Source organism: Colossoma macropomum, unplaced genomic scaffold (genome assembly GCF_904425465.1).
Source record: "Colossoma macropomum unplaced genomic scaffold, Colossoma_macropomum, whole genome shotgun sequence".
NCBI lineage: Eukaryota > Metazoa > Chordata > Actinopteri > Characiformes > Serrasalmidae > Colossoma > Colossoma macropomum.
This window is the reverse complement of record NW_023494789.1, coordinates 34,064,477-34,086,452: the sequence shown is the minus strand read 5'-3', so window position 1 is coordinate 34,086,452 and position 21,976 is coordinate 34,064,477. Positions and strand designations below refer to the sequence as shown.

Here is a 21,976-nt window from a genome sequence, read left to right as displayed (position 1 = left end):
GACCTGGGCCCAACTGTATTGTACTTCTTAGAATAAGAATGCTGATTGGAGATCAGCTTATACTTTTATGACTTACCAAATAGAATTACGTAAGACCTGACCTTAGATCCGTGTTCTTGCCCTGAAATTCTATCCATTATAGAGAGACTTGTAGACTAATTTCTTTTCAATGGTGGTGGTATAAACTTGGTGTTGTGATGTTTAGAAAGCACATCTAAGCAAAAAACAAATAGTGAACCCACACATCTTCTGAGCTTTTATATGTAATGTTGATAATAGTAAAATAGTGGTTTGCATGAATTTTTTCCTTGCATGTACCTCTCCTCCATAAATATATTTTTTAAAAATAAGTTTATCACACTATTATAAAACAATGTTTCAGGCATCAGGCAGCAGATTCACAACCATTTGGTGTAATAATGATCTGTAATGTAGCTTTTAGAGACAGTTAACTCTTTAGATGTCTGGTTCCTAACACCACCACTGTGAACAATTCTGACTGCAAGTTTCTCTACAAAAGGGCATTTCATAGCAGCTATGTTGAATAACTTTGTTTACATCTTAACAATTTACTTATGGATACATTTTGAAAATCAGGTGGAATTCCCTTCTAAGCCCAAAGTTGAAATTTATCACATTGTATCTCAGCTGTTTTCCTACTGTGAACAGGCTTGACATTGGTTTAAATTAACTGGCTAAACTGAGAATTGCCACTTAGTGAAACGCCACCCAGGTTCTCGGATTCCCTGCTACAGTTCAGTAGCAACAAAACAAATAATAAATTGTCCAGTGTGTCTGTCAGCTGGCTGATCAGAGCTCTGGAGAAGAAACTAGTCGACTAGTCAATTAGAATGCAGGGTGGAAAGACATGCAGTCCTGCCACTGTGTCTATTTGCACAGAACGGGCCACATGATTAACCAGCCGTCCACATTACTGAATATCCCTGCTTCATGTTCAAGTCAAGTAATGGCTGACACATAAATAGCTGATCCCCAGTGAGTATTTATCTGCATATCAGGAGCACAATTTGAAACCTCTCCAGACAGAAATGGGCAGTAATTGCTTAGAAAAGGTTAGAGGACAAAACTAGAACTGAACGACGTCTAGTGGCTACAGACTGAGCTGCCAGACGGAGATCACCAGTCAATCAGAGATCGACCAGACCTTATGCATTTTACATGCCAGCAATTTCAATTTGTTATTTTCATAATTCATGATAGCATGGTCATCGCTTCTGGCTTGGGATCTTACAAAACTCCACACATCGTATTGCATATTAAGAAATATAGTGTGTGCAGACTGTAAGTACTTCAGGCATGACTCTACATTAAGAGGATTAAGAGAACATTGGCTGAGTAGCCAGATGCACTACACCATGCAAAACTTCATCACGTCATGTGACATAGATGTAGATTTGTAAGGGTGAAGTATCTGCAGTGTCCACCAGGTGGCACTTACATCATGCTAGATGGAAAAAGGCCATGTTTCCGACAAATACGGGCTAAACAAAAACCTGCCTGTGCTGATGTGCTGTGTTGAGAAACTTCCATATGAGAATCAGCGGCTGCAGACTCTTCACTTTTATAGCCTTTAATCACTCCGTGGTCTGGCCATCTGGATCATCTCTGAGGCGCAGTCACAATACAAATGCAACATTGCCATTCTTATTATAGAGATCAGACATCTGCAGAAACAGACTTGTATAATAGTCTGTGCTTCACAGCTGGACTGAACAATTCTAAACTCAGCTTGAGCACTCCCTCTCTCTCTCTCTCTCTCTCTCTCTCTCTCTCTCTCTCTCTCTCTCTCTCTCTCCCTTTCACTACCTTTTTTTCTCTGTCTCTGTCTCAAAGCAAAATATAAACATATTTTACACAACAGGGAAAGAGAAATCCAATAGTCTTTCTCTGTGCTTGGAGCTCAGTATATTCTCTCAATATTCTAAGTGTTATGTACACTCTTAAAAGATGGTTATTCTAAATAGAACTATTCCCCTTACTAAAGAACTCTTGAAGAACTGTCTTTTTAAGAGCGTGCAGTCAGCTCCATAATTATTGGCACCTTGGTAAAGGCAGGTAGAAAAAGGTCATAAAAAGTTTTTTGTGGTTAATTAACTCAACCAGTCCACTTGAGTTTTCATAATTTCCTCTTTCACTGCTCCATAAATATGAGGCCAAATTCCCTTAGTCCCTTAAGGAAGATTAGTGTGCTGACCTCCATAAATGAGGCAATGACTACGAAAAATTCCTACACACATAAAAAGGGCCATGTCCACTGTAAGGACAATAACTATGAAGCTTCAAACAACCAAAGCTGTAATTCACTTGCCTGGAAGAGGATGTGTATTTTTAAAAATTTGGTTTGAAATTTGCAGGGAATGGTAGCATTTTTGAGCTACCCCGTCTCCAAAACTACTATTAGATGCCACTTCCATGCCAACAAACTATTTGGAAGGTGTGGCAGAAGAAAGACGTTTCTTTTATGTAACCACAAAACATAAGAGGCAAGAGCACACAAAACACTACTAGAACTTTGACTGGAACTGGGTTTTGTGGTCAGATGCAACAAAATAGAGGTTTTTGGCAACAAACACCCAAAATGGATTTAGTGTAAAATTAGAATGGTTATTTAGAAAATAACCTCATACCCATCTTTAAGTATGGTAAAAGATCTGTGATGTTGTTGGGCTGTTTTACACCAAACCTTGGCAACTCTGTAAGGACACATGATATCATGGCTGCCTCTGCCAAAATACTAAAACTGAGATATGGTTGGAGCAAGGCAGTAATCCAAAATATACATCCAAATCCACAAAAATGAGCCAAAAAATGGCAAAAATTTTGGAGCAGGCTGTATGTCTTGATGCTAGCTACAAGGGTTGAAGTATATATAAGGATAATCCATTTAATACAGCATGAATTACATGGTGACCCACAGAGGGAGGACTGTGTTTGCATGGCACTTGATTGGAGATGAAACAGACTGACGTTAACTGTGTACCATATGTCCCGAAGCCTCTGATCTATGTCCATGTGGCTGGTATTGACCCCCAGTGGATAAAGAGCTCCAAATTGGCTGTTTGATATATGGCCAGTCCTTGTTAACAGTGCTCCCCTCTGTCAATTCTCTCCTTTGCTCACAAGGTCAGCCTTCTTCTTCAGCTGGACAAATTGGAGGAGCTTACAGCAGTACTGGTGATACACACACATGGTCATGTGGACACCCAGGTGGACCATGAATGTACACAAACATACGCACACACACATACATGTATTGTCCATTCTCTGCAGGCTCGACGCCTAGCTTCCACCAGCATACTGAGATTGAGAGGTGAAGAAACACAATAAGAGAACAAGAGACGTGCTGCAAGCCAGAGATACAGGATGTGCTATACACCCAAACAGTGAAGGGGTGGGACAAATAGCTATGTTCTTACATCATTTGATTTCATTGCATGCAGTGGTTTAATTTAAAGGGTACAGACAGTACTGAAGTGTCTTTATGCATCTGCGGATATGAAACAATGAAGGAGAGTTTATTACCATTTATTGGTATTTGTATAATGTGTAACATGCAGTGAAATACTTTGGCAACACTTTACTGAAGGGTGCCATTCATAAGCAGGCATGTGCACAGACAAACCACTGGTGGGAGGGTGGTGGTGTGGGCTAGGGCTTGAGACTCTGCCCTCTCGCCCTCTTGGTTGGTGCGTCTTTTATGTCGCCTCTGCTAGATCAAGATCCGTTTCTGTGAGTCATAGTTGACCCGGCTTTGCCCTGGGAATAGAGCTAATGGGTCAGCTTGGGTTCCATGGCGGGGGGGGGAGTTCATTGTGTTTGTTGCTCTTGAGAGTCCCTTCACCTCAATTAACTCTTAAAGTCTTAAAGCATCACATTCCATAATGTAGTTATTTTGAACAACAACCAAACGTAATGTTGGCAGTAAGAGGTGCTAATAACTTGCTAAACCAAGTTGTTTGTAAACAAAAACAGATCTCAGATTCATTTTTGCAAGTCAATGCGAACCTCTTAAAAGTAGTTATATGCCTAGTAAGTAGCCTTTTATGGGGAAGACTGGAGTTCAGTTCCCTCCAAACACTACTTTACTCTGAAATACAATCACACTATTTCTCTGAATATGAGTGTCTGTTGTATGCTGTAAATCAAAATTTACTGACGTTTAGGTTATCTTTTGTCCCCCCTTAGCCCCTAGCCCCAAAGTGTCAAGGTAAGCCTTTTATGACATAAACATTTATAAAAGCTTTTTTCATTGTGAGTTGTCCAACAAGCCTTTATAAATGTTTATGTAGGTTTATGTGAGTTGTCATAAAAGGCTCATGTAGATGTTGTGTATCCTAATGAATGAATCCCTTTAGTGAAATGTAACCAGTAATTTTGCGTTCAAAGTCATAAAATGTTGGATGGTTCAGTCAGCATCACTGGCTTATATTAATTCCATATTACTGCCATGTGTAGACAATGACGGGCCTTCAGTCATTTAAATAGTAAAGATAAATGCTGCCAATTGTGAAACCTCAAACATACATATCAGACTGTGTAGCAGTGGTACATCTTTATTGGGCCCCCTAATTTCCCTACTTATGAAATTTTACTCCCATGACAAGTGGATAGCTTTGATAATGTAATAATATACTCTAATATATATTATTAATATATATATAAACTCTTAGCCTGTGCTAGATGGCCAAAGTAGTTAAACAACTTACATTGTCCTTTTTTAATTCATTCATTTTTTCAATTAATTCTATGGGTTGGGGGCATTATTTTGTTCTACAGGGGCCCATAAAACCCTAATGACGTCACTGCTTTGAAGTCCTTCAGTTGCATGTAAAAACTATTATATTATCCTAGAAAAATGCAGGGTGTTTCCTGTCACTTTAAAGCTTGACGTTGTTAACAATGAAGCGCTCAATGGGAGAGCACGCACTCCTCTGTTCCTCCTTCAAAAACGTAGAAGGTGTTTATTTTCTCAGGTCCTTTCTCTTTACGCACGTGTATTAAGCGCCATAGACGTATGTTAGATCTCTTGGCGCAGGGCGTCAGGACGAGGCCTACCACAATGAGGAGCCCAAACAAACACAGCGGCTAATGGGAATATGTCTCCTCCTTCTCTTAGCCTGGATCATCCGGCTTCCTTAGATGAAGGAGAACTAGGGGTTGTTTAGGTGTGGTTCATGAAGTAAACTACTGCATTAGATGAGGGAAAATAAATATTTTTCCTGTATTTCTAGGCCTAGCACACAATTACTGCACAATCAAAGAAGGCCTTGTACTTTAAAAGACATGAAAGGACATGGGAAAAGTCATATTTTATTAAGGAATAATAACAGTGTTAAGAAATGAAATGTTGAGAAAGCGCAATATTGTGCATGAAAGCAATGACTGACCACTAAACTGGGCACTGCAGTTTGTTAGTAGTGCAATCCAATTTATGAAAACAGATCACAATAGAATAATCAGCGTATTTTGCTGCATGTTCCTCTCCCCTGCCACTTCCCTTCTGTCGCTCTTTATATTCTTCCCGCATGGGTGGCACACAGCAGGACTGTGTGGTGTCTGTCTCACAGCCATGCATGTTTCCAAATCATGTTTGTTTTGTCTGGGCAGACCAGAATGAGAAGAATATTCTTGCTCAGGTCCTTTGTCCCCCGCTAGCTCACTCGAGAGGGAGAGAAAATGAATGCTGCGCCGCTTTATTGGACAGCGGCTGTCGATACATTTGGTCCCCAGATGATTTGCCACCAGAGACGTTTCTATCAGTGGTGCTTGCAACCCGTCTGCTTTCTATATAGGTCAGAGTGCCTTCGTCTTTGGGTGTAGTTTTCTTCAGTGGTTATAATAGATTTTTGTTATTACTGCATTTTTTAGTTCCATATTATTTTCAGTATCCTTCTGAAATTCAATATGGTTTGTGATTTTTTTCCATTCCATTTTTATTTTAAAGGTATATGGTTCTATTTCATACCCTATCCATCTTTTCATCATTACCAAAAAATCTGAACTGTTCTTTAGGCTCAGTGTTTCTGCAAAAACTAAAATATTTTGTTATTTTTATGCTATTTCACTTTGATTTAATGGCAGTTATTGTTGTTTTAGATTCATTTTAATGCAATTTATGTCTGCTTATAGACAATTTTATATTATATTATTTTCCTCTTTCATAGTTTTAATATTCATTTTTAGCTTTATTTTAGTTTTTACGAATTATATGTTGTATAAAGCTCGATGAGCTGTATCAAATTCTGTCATAAACTCTCACTTTAATTTTATGCGTAGTTGTAGTGAGTGAATCTCTTAGCCATGGCCAAATCAAAAAAGGCTTTAAGTTGATATTATATGTCCAAAATTTTAGGACACCTGCTCATTGAATGTTGCACCTGACATCAAGGTTATCATACTTATTAAAAATCCCCTGCTTCACTGCACAACAGCTTCTAGTGTCTTGTTCTATACAGTAGATGTTGGAACATTGCTGTGAGGACTTGATTGTACTCAGCCACAAGAGCATTTGTGAGGTCAGGTACTGATGTTTGATAATTACTTTTGAATTAAAAACACCACTCCAACTCATCCCTAGTGGATAGAACTCCATCACTCCACAGAACGCAGTTCTACTGCTCCTCAGCCCAATGCTGAGGGACTCTATAACCCTGTAGCTGATGCTTGGCACTGGGCTTGATGACTATAGGCTCATGTGAGCCTCTGTTACTTTTTTCCTATTCTACAGACTTCTGGACCCTTTCGCATGTACACTATATGGACAAAGTGTGGGGATACCCTTCCTAATTATCAAATTCATGGTGAGCCACACCCATTGCTAACAAGTGGATAAAATAAAACACATAGCCTTGAAGTCTTGATAGACAAACACCGGCAGAAGAATGGGTCATACTGATGAGCTCAGTCATTTTAAACGTGGCACTGTCATAGGATGTCACCTCTGCCACAAGTCAAATTGTGAAATTTCTGTTCTGCTAGATCTGCCCCTGTCAACTGTAAGTGCTATTATTCTAAAAAAGGAAGCATCTAGAGCAACACCAGCTTAGTCACGAAGCAGTAGACCACACAAACTCACAGAGTGGGGCTGGTGAGTGCTGAAGCACACAGTGCCTATCCTCTGTTGAATCACTTACTAAAGAGTTCCAAATAGCCTCTGGAAGCAACATCAGTAAATGAACTGCAAATTAGGAGCTTCACAAAATGGATTTCAATGGCCGAGCAGCTACACACAAGACTAAGATCAAAATGCACAATGCCAAGAGTCGGGGAGGAGTGGTGTAAAGCACACCACCACTGGACTCTGGAGCAGTGGAAACATATTCTGTGGCAGTCTGATGGACAAGTCTGGGTTTGTTGAATGTCAGGAGAACATTACCTGCTTGACTGCATTGTGCCAAGTGTAAAGTTTGGTGGATAATGCTAGGCCTAGACCCCTTAGTTCCAGTGAAAGGAAATCTTAATGCCTCAGCATACCAAGACATTTTGGCCAATTGTATGCTTCTAACCTTGTGGGAACAGTTTGAGGAAGGCCCTTTTCTGTTCCAGCATGACTGAGCCCCAGTGCACAAAGCAAGATCCATAAAGGCATGGCTGGGCGAGTTCGGTGTGGAAGAACTTGACTGGCCCGCTTAGAGCCCTGACCTCAACACCATCAAACACCTTTGGGATGAACTAGAACGGAGACTGCATGCTAGGCCCTCTAATCCAACATAAGTGTCTGACGTTACAAGTGTTCTTCTGGATGAATGTGTAAAAATTCCCCAAAACTCCGAAATCTTGTAGAAAGCTTCCCAGAAGAGTTGAAGCTGTTATAGCTGCAAAGGAGGGACCGACTTCATATTAATGCCTATGAATTTAGAATGGGATGTCATAAAAGCTTCTGTAGGTATAATGTGTAGGTGTCCCAATACTTCTGTATATATATGTATGTACATATATAGTAGATACATGCATTAAACAAGGGTAATATGTTTCAAACAATTTTTAGAAAGCTATAAAAATGAATAAATGTCCATTGTAAATTGGAGGTGCTATACAATAATCAAGAAAGCTATATAGCATTAAGACAAAATTTATTATTAAATTAATATCCAGAATACCTCATATTGAAAAAGCAGTGACCAAATCTCGCTGATCAAATAGCTATTCATAGTTATTTTATGCCAAAAATGATTACAAATAGATGACTATAGCTTATTCTTTATTAACACTTGTTATTTCTTCTCACTGTTACCAAAATACTTTACGTTGTGAATAAATCAGTGGTTTAATATTTCAATCTACATCGTAAAAGTTAATATTTAATACCCGAATATCAGCTATTTTACGACAACTGACTCCAAATATTTTCACAATAGTGAACATTTCCAAATGATGCTTATACTTAATTTATAATACTGCAAACAGCAATAATATAAGCATATAGTCCACTACTGCCTCTGAAACGCTTGGGAGGTGTGGCCATGCAAAGGGCCATGCGAGGAGGCACGCACCTTCCGAAAAAATGACGTTTTATGTTGTTTATGTTGTTTGTTCTTTAGTTAGAGGTCTGTGTGTTCTACATGTTTTATTGTGTCTGGGGGTGTGGGTAGTTTTGTGTGGGGTTGGTCACGACAGGGTGAAAGCTTAATAGTGACCTCCCCCATTGTTTCCATGCACGTTCTGTGCCTTTTCTGCCGGTGTTGTGAGAGTACTTCTCACAACAGAATCATGGCCTTCCTGTGTTTTACTCTATACCAGCGCCACAATATGTATTCAATTCTGTTCTGTTCTGTATTTCACTAAACTGTAATTGCTAGCTGTAATATGAACATGGAAGCTTCAGAGCCTTGGTGACCTTCAATAACAAGCTCTCAGTAATCATTCAACAATAACAATATGTGTGCCTTTGGAGAACCTAATTGGCAGGCCTGTGAACAAGTGAGCTCACAAAAGGTGTTCAATACAGCTGCTCAAATCCAATCACCAGTGATTCAGATGATGCTGCCTTGTTTATATAAGTTCCACTGTGCTCTTACTTTTCTGTCTCACTTTGGGGCTTGAATGTGGCCTCTCCTTGACCTTTACTCAACTTTCTTTGATTACATCTCCTTTAGGAATAACATGAACAATGCACAGCTTCATGACAATGCGGGAAGTTTAATTACTTCAACGCCTTAATAAAATACAAATTTGGCACATGATTAATTATTAGTTAATTTTGTCTCTGATATTCCAGTTGTGATCCTACTGAAAGAGAGCTGAAGGAGTTCTTAATCTGGATTTGGAACAAAGTACAAGGAGGCGGGGAGAGGTGGACAGAAGTGGGCTTGGCAGTCGACTTTGTGGAGCCAATAGGACTCTGTCTTTGGCTCTTTGTTGACTTCAGGAGCCAATGAGAGCTAGTGTGGCCTCACTCTAGCACCGGAGGTTGAAACTGTCCAGTTGGACCCAGCCTGCTACATTATAAAGTGATGTAAACTTTCGTCCCAAAGGCCTGCGGTTGTTGTTTTGGTATTTGCCCTAGTTCAGGTCTTTGCCTTCACTGTGCAGGTCACCGTCTGACAGGAAAAACTTTCCGGCCTGTATTGAGGAGTAGGAGTGTGCTTTGGACTGCTTTCTGCTGAGAGTTTAATCAGAAAGGTAGGAGCACTGTCTGTGAAACTGTCTGTGGCTTCTGAGAGTGAATATGCTAACTATTTACATGAAACCATTTAATCTGTAAATCCATTTTGTTTTTGAGTTTGCTTCATAAACCATGCAAGTGTTGCTTCCAGCTTTCTGAATGTAATTAAAAATATGCAATATATACAACTAATATCAGAGAGAAAGTATAGGAAATCATCACCCACTGAAGTAAACTGAAAAAGAAAACAATATGGAAGTATGGGGAGGGTTGTCATTTCTGCCTCTCTAAGTCTACTCATATCTTGAGCAGTATATATGGTTTCAAGCCAGATATTGCATTTAGGAGCTATTGAAAATGTGGCAATATCTTAAAAACCTATTATGATGAATGTAATAGAGAGATAGGATTCAATGATCAGGCATCAGTGGCAGTGGTGTCATGAGGAGTCTTCTGGAATAAAAACACAACAGGGAGCATAATCTGAGATGAGTCACTGATCCCTTTCAGTTCTCCCTGAGCCTACAACACAAATCCAAGTGGGCACATAGAGTGGTTTAAAATGCCAATTCAGAAAATAACCTGATATTGGTAGAACTCTGGTAGAACTCTCTGAGACAAACCCCTGATCCTTCTGAAATAGCAAGCGTCACATTTGGAGGGCATGTTGGCATCCAACATATATAACTCTTGCTTTTGCAGCTTATGGATATTTTATATGCTGAGGCAGGTTTAGAAGCTGAGTTAATAAAAATGAAAGGTGCATTTTCTGCTGTGAGTGCTTCTGAGCAATTCATGTTAAAACACTTCATGTAAAGGCCTTTTGGCCATTTGATTAGACTAGATAGAATTAGAATAGAATAGTTAGAATAGTTGTATCCAAAAGTTTGAACACTCATGGTCAAATTACATGTTTTGTTGAAAATAAGTTAAGACATCCTCTACAGGGAACTTTTTATGCATAACTATTGCATTGGCTATATTTTATGAAGTATTTTTTCAATATATTAAACTGGGTAAAGTTAAAATAGTAAAATAGGTTGGACACAAGTGTGAAAAAGCAAATGTTTCATGATGTTTTTCTTGATGTTGGTGTTGTAATTTAAGGTAATGTAACTTTCTGATGTCACATAGCCTTTTTAAACAGCACTGCTCTCTGTTTGCAGAAGATCAGCTCTCCCTTTGTGTGAATATCACAATGGCGCCTGCTGTTGGAGGTCCTGTGGGATACACTCCCCCAGAAGGAGGCTGGGGTTGGGCGGTGGTAGTTGGTGCCTTCATATCTATTGGTTTCTCCTATGCCTTCCCAAAGTCCATCACTGTGTTCTTCAAAGAGATTGAAGTGATCTTCAATGCCACAAGTAGCCAAGTGTCCTGGATCTCCTCCATCATGCTAGCTGTCATGTATGCAGGAGGTGAGACAAGATGTTTGTAGAAGTTTCACTTTCCTGCTTATCTCAGAAATGCTTTCTGGATTTCTTTTAATGTAGTTCTCTGGCTGAGCTGTGTTGCATATTTTTTGCACACCTGATTCAGCTTATATCTTATATAGCTTATGCTGTCTTAATGGTTCAGATTTACAACTTGGTCAGAGGTAGGTAGAGTAGCTTATATGCAGTTGTGGATTAAGGTGATCAGGGGCCCCGAGCTAAACTAATTCACCTTCTTAGGCTGTAAGTAGTAATATTGAGCGGCATCTGTAGTACATTAACTTTAAAAATACAATAAAATGTTTAAAATATTAGGTTACTATGCGATAATGATATGTTCATACTCAGAAGGATTGCTTGATGGGTAGAATTAATTGTTAGAACTCCAGCAAAGTCATAAACAGTCTAAGAAAAAACTACCTTTGGACAGTGAAAACAGCAGCCATTCTCTTGATACATACCTGCCTTTTGTGAGTATTCTTTTGTAGAGTGCTTTAGAGAAGAACCTCTTCTGGTGTTTATGCTTACCATTGTGCAACATTCGCATCTTCATTCTGACACCATTCCGGGTCCATTTTAACTCCCTTTGCCCACATCTTTTCATAAATTTTAGTACAGCATGCTCTTTTGCAGCTTCAGTTAACATTAGCTCCACAGCAACAGTTGGTGTTGTGGAGGCCATTGCAGCTGTTAGTTGTATTTCACGTGACTCAGTGGCAATTTGAGCTGGTGGCACCTAACTCTCTTAGCGTTTAGACAGTATGCATTTAAGAGACATTTCCAACACACATACTTGTAAAAGCAAACGAACAGTGCCACAGAGTCCACCAAAAATTAAAAATGACCTATAAACCTTTCCAAACTAAACAATCCTGAACATTCTGTTGGGCCAATCATTGTAATACACCAATTTTTTGTCTAAAAATTTATATTTTTTGGCCTATCAGTGGACCCCAATCCCTGTGTGGGACCCTAGGCTGCAGTCCTAGTAGGCTGTGCATTAATCCACCTCTGCCTACTTATTGCCATGGTTTATTGTAAAACCATGTCATAGGCATCAGGCAGCATATTCATAACCATGTAAAATAATCTTAATCATGTAATAATTTTCTGTGAGGTAGCTTTTAGATACATTACATTAGCCATTTAAGCCATCTAACTATGTAGAATTGAAAAATTGGTGGAGTTCACCTTGAAAAACTTATAACTAGTTACTATGCACCGTTGGAACATTTCATGCTTTTGTATAACAGTATATATATGCAGTGAGTTCCTTTACATTGTCTGAAAGCAGCGATATAGGAGTGAATCTAGCACTTTGAGAATCCACAAGCCTTGCTAGTTCCCGGGTTTCATTAAGCTGTAACACTTCTGCATAATTGAGGATGCATTCAAATCTTTCAAGCCCCCCACCCCTTTATATTCAGCAGATTAAGAATTCCCAAAACAAAAATTCACTCAATTTTGTCTTACAGCATGAGTCTGTTTGATATTGTAATCCTCTGCCCATGTCTTTTACTGGCTTACTTAATCCTCTTGGTCCCAGATGGGACAAGGCTGTTCCCATGTCTTTTAGTCAGCCTTATATCAGCACGTTTCTCAGTCTTTTGATATGAGCAGTGAGATCATGACACAGATGATGAAGATCTCAGTACACTCTATTAGCGTAAATGGACTAAATAAAAAGGCTGTCATTCGTTTGAATAGAAGGAGCCAGTTGAGTGCAGGACAAGCTTTAGACGCTGTAACTCTGTGAGAGCAAGCTCTGAATGGGCAACTCTATCTGCCTCTGGAGCCTGTCTTCTCAGTCAGCCTTTTATTCTGTGAGCAAGGGGTGTCAGATGTTTTCCTTGGAGAGAGATGAGGAGATGAGATGCTTCAGTCTGGAGTCACACAGACTTGTGATGACTACTGTCAATACACAGCCCTGTCTCAGGAACTGGAGCACTGCTGAATGATGTCAGATCAGCTATGTAGTCTACTATACTGCATCCACTTTCATATTCAGAGTGCAGGAACTGACTGAATATATAAACTTGCATTATGGAATATAGTAAGGTAAAGATTACACTATAAGCTGTATAAAAACAGGCGTATGCGAAGGTTTGAACACCCCTGGTCAAATTACATGTTTTGTTGATATTCTAAGTGAAAATAAGATACAACCTCAACAGGAAACAAACTGAAATATGTCATTTTCTGCTAAATTTAGTGCACAATTTCAATTAATTTGCATTTATTTGAGTTTAACCCCTTAAAATCACAGGCTTATTACATACTAAGCCTTTCTACAGCTACAGGGACTTCATTGCAAACTGGCTGAGCTATTAGGTTAAAGAAGTGTGCAATGAAACTTTGGGCCCACTGGGGGGCCCTGGTCATTTAAGGGGTTAATATATTGCAAATAATAATAATAATAATAATAATAATAATATTAATAATAATAAATGATCTAAAACAAAAAATATATACAATGTGGCATACCTTTTTCACAGGCCTTAATCTATGTTTTACTTTTTTTTAACAATATGTTAAATTCAGCAAACAAACAGTAACTGCATTAAATTGTGTACTACTACGCAGAAGACGTGTACTTATTCACTCCACAAAACATAATTTTGACAAGAGGTGCGAAAAATTTTGCATACAAGTGTACACAGAAAGTGTATACACATGTACAACATGGATGAAATTCCATATTGCAGTTACATAACAATGTCTTGCGAGTACAGTATAACCTACAACATACAGTGTAGGAAGACATTACTGAATCATTGATGTGATGTGGTGAAAGATTTAAATGATTTACGTTTGATCATGTAAATGTCTTGACTCACTAGCCCGTCCACAGAAACTCATGTGAAACGTCTGAGGTTGATCAAGACACTCACAGCTCACAATAAAACATTTAGTGTTTTCTTAGCGGGCTTATTAGCATATTGCAGCCTACTGAGATATCAACAAAGAAATGGCCAATTTTCAACAAACAATATGTTGTGCAGTCGTAAACCAAAGGGTGTTTTGTGTCTCCAAGATAGTCAAGGAACTCAATTATTTTGCATACAATGCAGCCCAAATATAACTGGAAATTGACACAATATTTTTTGTTTTAACTTCGTACTCCAGTGCAGCACACTGGAAATTAAATAATGATAAGAACAGATAAAGAGCAGAATGTTTAACCCATATTTAGGGCATTTACCCTTTCAGTACATACACTATATGGCCAAAAGTATGTGGACAATCTCACCTACATGAGCTTGTTGGACATTCCAAAACCATGGGCATTAGTATGGAGTTGCCAAGTTTTATGCACTACACAGTGACCCCACTCTGTTAGTTTGCATGGTCTACTGCTTTGTGGCTGAGCTATTATTGTTGCTAGATGTTTCCATTTAAAAATAATAGCACTTTCCATTCACCAAGGCAGATCTACACACTTAAAAAAATATGGTTCTTCAAGGGTTATACATAAAACCTTTATGAAAAAGGGTTATATATAGCACCAAAAATGGTTCTGTTAACATAACAAGCTTGACATTGTAACGACAGAAGAACCCTTTTTGGTGCTGTATTGAATCATTTTTAAAAAGCCATCTACGGCACATTCTCCATCAGTCTGAAGAACACTTTTGTGATGCAAAAACCACTTTAATCATGCAAAGAGTTCTTTGAGTGTTCATAGTTCTATATAGAACCATTTTCTTTATGAAGAAACCCTTGAAGAACCATCTTTTTTAAGATTTCTTTTTAAGAAAGGATGACTTGATTTTATGTACCTGTTAGCAATGAGTGTGGCTGAAACACACAAACCGAATAATTAGCAGAGGTGTCCACATACTTTTGGCCATATAGTGTATCTGCCAATGCTGATTCTGATACATAAGCATTTATAAAATGTAGAAATTGGGAATAAAAATCAACCTGGTTAGCATTACAGAGAGATACTGTATTACATTTATTTTTTATTGCAGTACAAATGCAGCAAAATGAATAAAATGCAGACATTTTAGCACTATAGCACAGCTTCTCCTATATATTCCTCTCTTCCGGAGTACAATAAATACATCAAATATTAGTTTAAAATATCAGTCAAATCTAATCATCTGTTTGATGCCAATTTTTTTTTCATGAGTAATTATCTGCTGCTACTGATATGATTCCAATATAATTGTGCGTCCCTAATGTTTATCTCTAATTCATGAAAATACAGGAATCACAGCCCATTTTCTACAAAGGCACAGATGTGTCAAAAACTGTCATAAAGAAATACATGACCTTAGAGAATTTACCACAAGTTGCAAACCAGTCAGGAACAGAAAGGTCAGTCTACAGATGGCTGAAAAGATCTTTAAAAAGCTTGTAGAGTTCTTGGACAAAGTCTTAAGGACACAGAAGACGTTTAACCTGAATGAGAGTGATGAAATGTGTGGAAAATAACAGAACCGCTCGTAATTGAAAAGTACACCATCTTATCTGTGAAACATGTTGGCGTGGATATGTTGGCTGCCAGCGGAACGACCTTACTTGTCTTTATTAATGATGCGACTGTTGACAGCAGTAGCAGGATTGATTTTGAAGTGTACAGAACTTAACAACTCAGACCCGACCAAATGTCTCAAAACTCGAAAATGTCTCAATGCTGGTGCTTTACTCTGAAGCAGAACAGTGACCTGAAAGAAATTCTAGATTTTCCAAGGCCAAAATGTGGAATGTTCTTGACTAGTCAAGTCAATCACCTTACTTGAACTCCACTGAGCATAAATTTCCCTTACTGAAGACAAGATGGATAAAAAAAAAACAAGCAGGGGCAGAAAACTGGCTGCATTACAGACCTGGTAGAACTATACCCAGTAGGGACTATTCCCAGTAACAAACTGTTAAACAACATTTTGTTAATTTGTCCAAGTATGTATGGAACAAGGCTCCTATCCTTACATAGTCTAGCCAATACACACTCTCAGAAATAAAGGTATAAAACTGTCACTGGGTCAGTACCCCTCTTGTCACTGGGGTGGTATCCCTCAAGGGTACATCTCAGTACCTTTAGTCAGGGAACATAGTCCATTGAAATTATATTTTCTAAATTGTATTGACTCCACACACCCCGTCTCAACTCCAGGCTCTTTATTTCATTGTTCTGTTTTAAAACATTAGGCTATGAAAAGTATATATGGTACTTTTTTTCCCTAGGGAAAAACTTATTTAAGGTACAGAATTGGACCTTAAAACCACTGTTGTAATGTTTGAGGGAACATTTACATTGTTTGTACCGTGATGAATGAAAAATGTACCTGCACAGCACCTTTATTTCTAACAGTACAGATGTATATTAAAACTAACATTCTTCAGCAGCAACCTCATCCTCAGCACCTCATGTTTTCATTTTAAATCCTTTGAGATGGAATACAGAGCCAAAGCAACAAGAACAGTGACACTTTCCAATACTTACATGCTGCACTGTATGTTACAGCTTTTGAGAGTTTTAAAAGCAGGGACTTTACACTGGATTTGCTATACAATCAGTGCATACAGGATCGCATATATACTTCCTAGGTTAAGCTCTTCTGATTAGAGTGAACACGTCGGAACCTTCGTTTCAGAATTCCTGAGAGAGTGCCATCACTTAACATTTCACTCTTTTCGCCTTGTACTTTTTTAGCTCAGTTCTAGCTAGGAAGGTACAGGTCCAGTTCAAGAGGAAATTAGACGCACAGTGAATTAAAGGTCATAAAAGCCCATTTCAAATAACTCCCATACCTTCAACCTTTCAGGGATTTCACAAGACGAAGGGATTTCAGAGGGGATTTCAGGGGTTTCAGCAAAATGACAGATACACTACCCTGGCAATCAGTCAGCATGCTGCAGTTAATAACCCCCTGTAAATATCCTTCCAAGCCTTTTAAATGCATAAAAGTGTACGTGTACGGGGAAGTCACTGGCAATTTAGACAATAACACTAAAATTCCTCTTCTAAAAGTCTAGTTTGACATGTTAGATATGATCTCGTGAGGAGTGGAATGTAGGGAGCACATGACTGCAGATCTGACTTCTATACTCCCACACTGCAACTGTTAGGCCAAAGAAGCCCAAACCCCAGTGAAAAAAAATGGAGCACATGATCTTAATGAATGCAAACCCACCCATACAATGCAAAAACAGCTTGGTTTCTGAAAAGAGCTGTTACTATAAATTTTCTGTTATGCACATAACTTACACAACTTATGTATGTAAACTACTTGCATAATACCATATCAAGTTTTTTGTTTAAGAAAAATCTGTTTTTTCTTTATTTTTTTCTACATCACTCAAACACAGCAGCTGTCCTTTACTTTATGTGGAAATTGCCTGATGGATGGACCAATAGAAATCCTCCAAAACTACTTGGATTAAAATCTTTGTACATTAACTTACATTAAAAGTTAAGAATGCTTTGCTTCTCCTGTTACTACCTGCTGTTTTTTTTTTCTTTTAACGGCAACGTAAAATATATAATATTGGAGGACTAACTGTTTTCTCTATTTTCCTTTCCAATCAATTTCCAGTGGGTAGGTTTCATCACAGGTCAGTAATACCAGTTTCTATGATGCATCTGAACCACTGCTGCCTGTCCTTTCAATATGCCCAGAGAGAAAAGCTGGGCAGTTGACTTTATCTCATTGAGGACACTGCCAGCTGAATCTCAGATGCAGAGCTTACTTCTGCACCACCAAGCAGTGATTTCCCCAAATGTGCCATTTGGGGCTTTTGGGTTGTCTAATTAGCAGCTGACATTTTGTTGTAATCATTTACTGACATGAAGTGTAATGTTAATAGGCCCAACATGTGACTTCTTTCAGTGACGTGATTGCGCTGGCCAGTGCTTTGACCACAAGTCCTTGTGTTATTCTTTACTGCCACCCTCTCTCTGGGTTTGTAAATATCTGTGTTCTTTGACTTTTTTGCTGTTTGTCTGGGCAGCCTCTTAGCAAAACCTGTCAGATTGTGTTTGTGTCTTTTCAACGCTGTAGTGTTTTGGCACAACAAGCTGAGGTATCTTTCAAGTTCTTTCTCTTTTGCGTTCTCGCCAGTTGTTGATGGCCCAGACAGCCCAAAGGTAGCTTGCTAGGAGCAAAAGACCCCCTGATGTGTAGACGCACAAATACAGTATGGTATAAGGGTAGTTTTAGCAGCTAGGTTTTCTTACTAAGAATGCGTTTTCATGTTGGATCAAAAAAGTGTCTATGCGCAAACAAAAAAATAAGTATATATGAGTCCTTTATGTAAATTATAAAAGCTAACGATTAGCCAGTTTGTCTGAAAGAATTTCTTATTAGAAATAATGCTTTGATTGGGTCTTACCATATATATTAAGTGATATTTTAAGTGTATACCAGATATATTAAGTGTGCTATGAGGTAATACATATATTCACAAATGATACATTGAGGTTGGCTCTTCTCATTTTTAGCATTACAAACATTCAAATTGCATAATTGTTGGCCACTGTTAAAATGGCCTTACATGTTGACAGAGTGTAACAAAGCAAACTTGTTTCTTATAAGGCTGCGCATTTCCAGATTAGATTAGCGTAAGCGTGTACTCACTCAAATGCTTTATGTCTGAAGTAGTTGCCTCTACTGGCTGTATGAAGTGGATTACAGAACGGACAAATAAGACAGGCCTTTGTGTTGGGCCTAGGAGGACGTGCACACTCCCACCATTGGCCCCTTTTCTTGCATGGCCAAGTTTCCTCTCAACACAGGATTTGTACATGCAAGAATTAGGCTACTTAAAAGTGAGCACGTAACTACGTAGCTGCAAATGGACTGCTACAGCTCTTAGTAGGGATAATCCAGCAATATCTTCCAGAAGTATCATTATAAAAATTCTCAGTACTAACTGCACTGTGTGAGCATCGTATGAGGATTACCTGCCTAAGTAAAGTTACCACAAATTACATTCTGGGATAATTTCAGATAAGGATAAAATGCAAAAAAGACTCTAAAAATGTAATTGAGAGTTTGGGATGTCAGTTTCCACAGTATGAAAGGTGTTATGAAGGCATCTTGAACGTTATGCTTTTTAGTCATTTTAGCTACTGTATATCTTTATTCTATAGTCTAAATATTTGTACCACTGATTTACTGTAATAATTTGTTTAGCTCATAAGTCCTTGTGCTACTACTCTAACTACACTTGAAATTTTGCCTAGTGATTCACAGAATTAACAATATATTGATTTCACAGTATCTCTGGCATTAACAGCATTAACAAAATTGATAGTTTTAATTACATCTAAGTTTGCATTTGATATATGTTGCATATTACTGGTCACATGTTCATGATACTGGCTTAGGAAGTGGCCTGCATTGTGGCCTTGGCCACAGAAGAAGTGTTCTTTCAGCTCACAATCTGCCTGGAGCTATCACATACCACTACAATGTGTCCTACCTCCATGTCTTAATAAGCTTCCTTTGTCTGCCAAAATGTAATTAAGTCTCCTGCACCTTTAAATCTAGATTCAGGTTATTGTATCTGAAATGTAATACTACAAAAGTGAGGCCTTATCCAGCATTCCACCTAGTGATGTTTCTGTCTGAAGCTGTCAGGAGAAACAGCAAAGGTGCAGGTTAATGATGGCCGCAGGAACAACAGGAGATTTCAAATTCCTCTGCTGTAACGGGTAATAACCTTAAAGCAACAGTGCCCTCTAACGTCCAAATGATGCACTACTATGTCAGACTTTGCTCTTTTTTAATCCAGTTCATTCTTCCATTTGCAACGCCATTTCCGAAAAAGGTGAAGCTTCATTAGAAAATAGCCTCACATTATATAAATAAGACTGAAGAACAATAGCATTATTAATCAAAGACATCCATAGTAAATATTTCCATAGTGTTATATAGAGTCTGCCTTGAGTGCTTATCCATTTTCTAGTGTAAGAAACTATGTAATTGGTCTCTCTGTTTTGCTGTCTTTCTTATCCACAGGTCCAATCAGCAGTATCCTGGTAAATAAAGTATGGCAGTCGACCAATCATGATAGTGGGTGGCTGTCTTTCAGGAGTTGGACTCATTGCTGCCTCTTTCTGCAACACAGTGGAAGGCTTGTATTTCTGTGTGGGTGTGGTAGGAGGTAGGTTAAGATACTTCATGAAAGGGAAACACAGTCCATGTTGACCATAATCTAGGCTGGTTTAAATATGGAGAAACTACTAATCTATTTTTTTTTTCTGTGTTTAAATTACAGGTCTCGGCCTTGCATTCAATCTCAACCCAGCCCTTACTATGATTGGCAAATACTTTTACAAGCGGAGGCCCATTGCTAACGGAATTGCCATGGCTGGCAGCCCAGTGTTTCTATCCACTTTAGCTCCTTTGAACAGCTGGTTTTATGACCAGTTTGGCTGGAGGGGAAGCTTCCTTATCCTGGGTGGGCTTCTGTTCAACTGCTGTGTAGCTGGATCTCTCATGAGGCCCATTGGGCCAAAGCCCAAGCCTGCTGTGAAGAGTTCTGTCACTTCAACGGAGAGGAAAACAGTGATGGAGATGGTCAACAGTTTTATTGATCTGTCCCTCTTCAAACACCGTGGCTTTCTCCTGTACCTATTGGGCAACATGGTCATGTTCTTTGGCCTTTTCACCCCACTTGTCTTTCTCAGCAATTATGCCAAGAGTAAACATATTTCAAAAGAGAAAGCTGCTTTTTTGCTCTCAGTTTTGGCTTTTGTGGACATGGTAGCACGACCCTCCATGGGAACCGTGGCTAACACCAAATGGGTGAGGCCTAGGGTGCAATATTTCTTTGCAGCTTCTGTTATGTTAAACGGTGTGTGCCACCTGCTTGCACCTCTGTCAGTGGACTATTTAGGGTTTGTGATCTATGCCATTTTTTTTGGCTTTGCATTCGGGTGGCTGAGTGCTGTGCTGTTTGAGACTCTGATGGATCTGGTTGGAGCAGTACGCTTCTCCAGTGCTGTGGGGCTGGTGACCATTGTGGAGTGCGGGCCAGTGTTACTTAGTCCTCCCTTGTTGGGTGAGTCAGCCTCTGTTTATTTCAGTTTCTGATTATTTCAAATATGTTTTTTAATGAATTTATAACCTGCCATTTTCTCTTTCCTTGTGTTATTGTTGAAAGTCTAAGCCAGTAATCACGAACCCTGGTCCTGGAGATCTACCTTCCTGCAGGGTGTAGTTTCTGCCAGAGTTCACTTCATCTGCTCCAGCTACTTAACTTCTTCAGAAGTTCCTGATCAACTGGATCAGAAGCATTAGTGTTAGGTAAGGCAGGGCAACACATTAGATGCAGATTGGAACTGAACTCTGCAGGAAAGTAGATCTCCATGAGGAGGGCTGGTGCCTGGCCTAAGCACACTAATCACATTTTATACTGGTATTCCTATCTGTAATCATTTTGTTTGCATTCACAGGAAAGTTTAATGACATCTACCATGACTACAAGTACACTTACATGGGCTGTGGAATAATCCTGTTGGTTGGAAGCGTGTTCCTCTTTGTCGGCATGGGCATCAACTACAGGTTGCTGGATAAGGAAGCAAAGGAGGAAGCTAAAAGAGCCCAGCTAAGAGCAAAGGAAGATGAAACCACCATGGACATTGCAGACAAGGACTCTGGCAATGAGGCAGCTGCATCACTGCGAGTTGGGGATCATTCCAAAACTGCAGAAGATGCTGTGTGAAGTCATCTACACTCTTAAAAATGAAGGTTCTTTGGGGGTTCTTTAGCAAACAAAATGGTTCTATATAGATGAACCCTTTGCATGATTAAAGGGTACGTTACATCATTAAATGGTTCTTCAGAGTGATGGAGAATGTGTTGTAGATGGTTCTATATAGAACTTTTGAAAAGGGTTCTATATAGCACCAAAATGTGTTCTTCTATGGTTACGATGTCAAGCCTAAAACAATAGAAGAACCCTT

The 21,976-nt window shown here is 39.0% G+C and overlaps 1 protein-coding gene across 1 annotated transcript; it reads left to right on the top strand.

Annotated features, from left to right (window-relative positions):
* Positions 1–9,439: 9,439 nt before the first annotated feature.
* On the top strand, positions 9,440–21,806 carry slc16a1a (solute carrier family 16 member 1a). Its single transcript, XM_036571084.1, is given in 6 exon segments — positions 9,440–9,642; positions 10,795–11,040; positions 20,028–20,053; positions 20,055–20,172; positions 20,287–21,072; positions 21,467–21,806. Coding segments are annotated over 5 exon segments (1,416 nt in total). The 5' UTR covers positions 9,440–9,642; positions 10,795–10,823; the 3' UTR covers positions 21,736–21,806.
* The last annotated feature ends 170 nt before the right edge of the window (positions 21,807–21,976 follow it).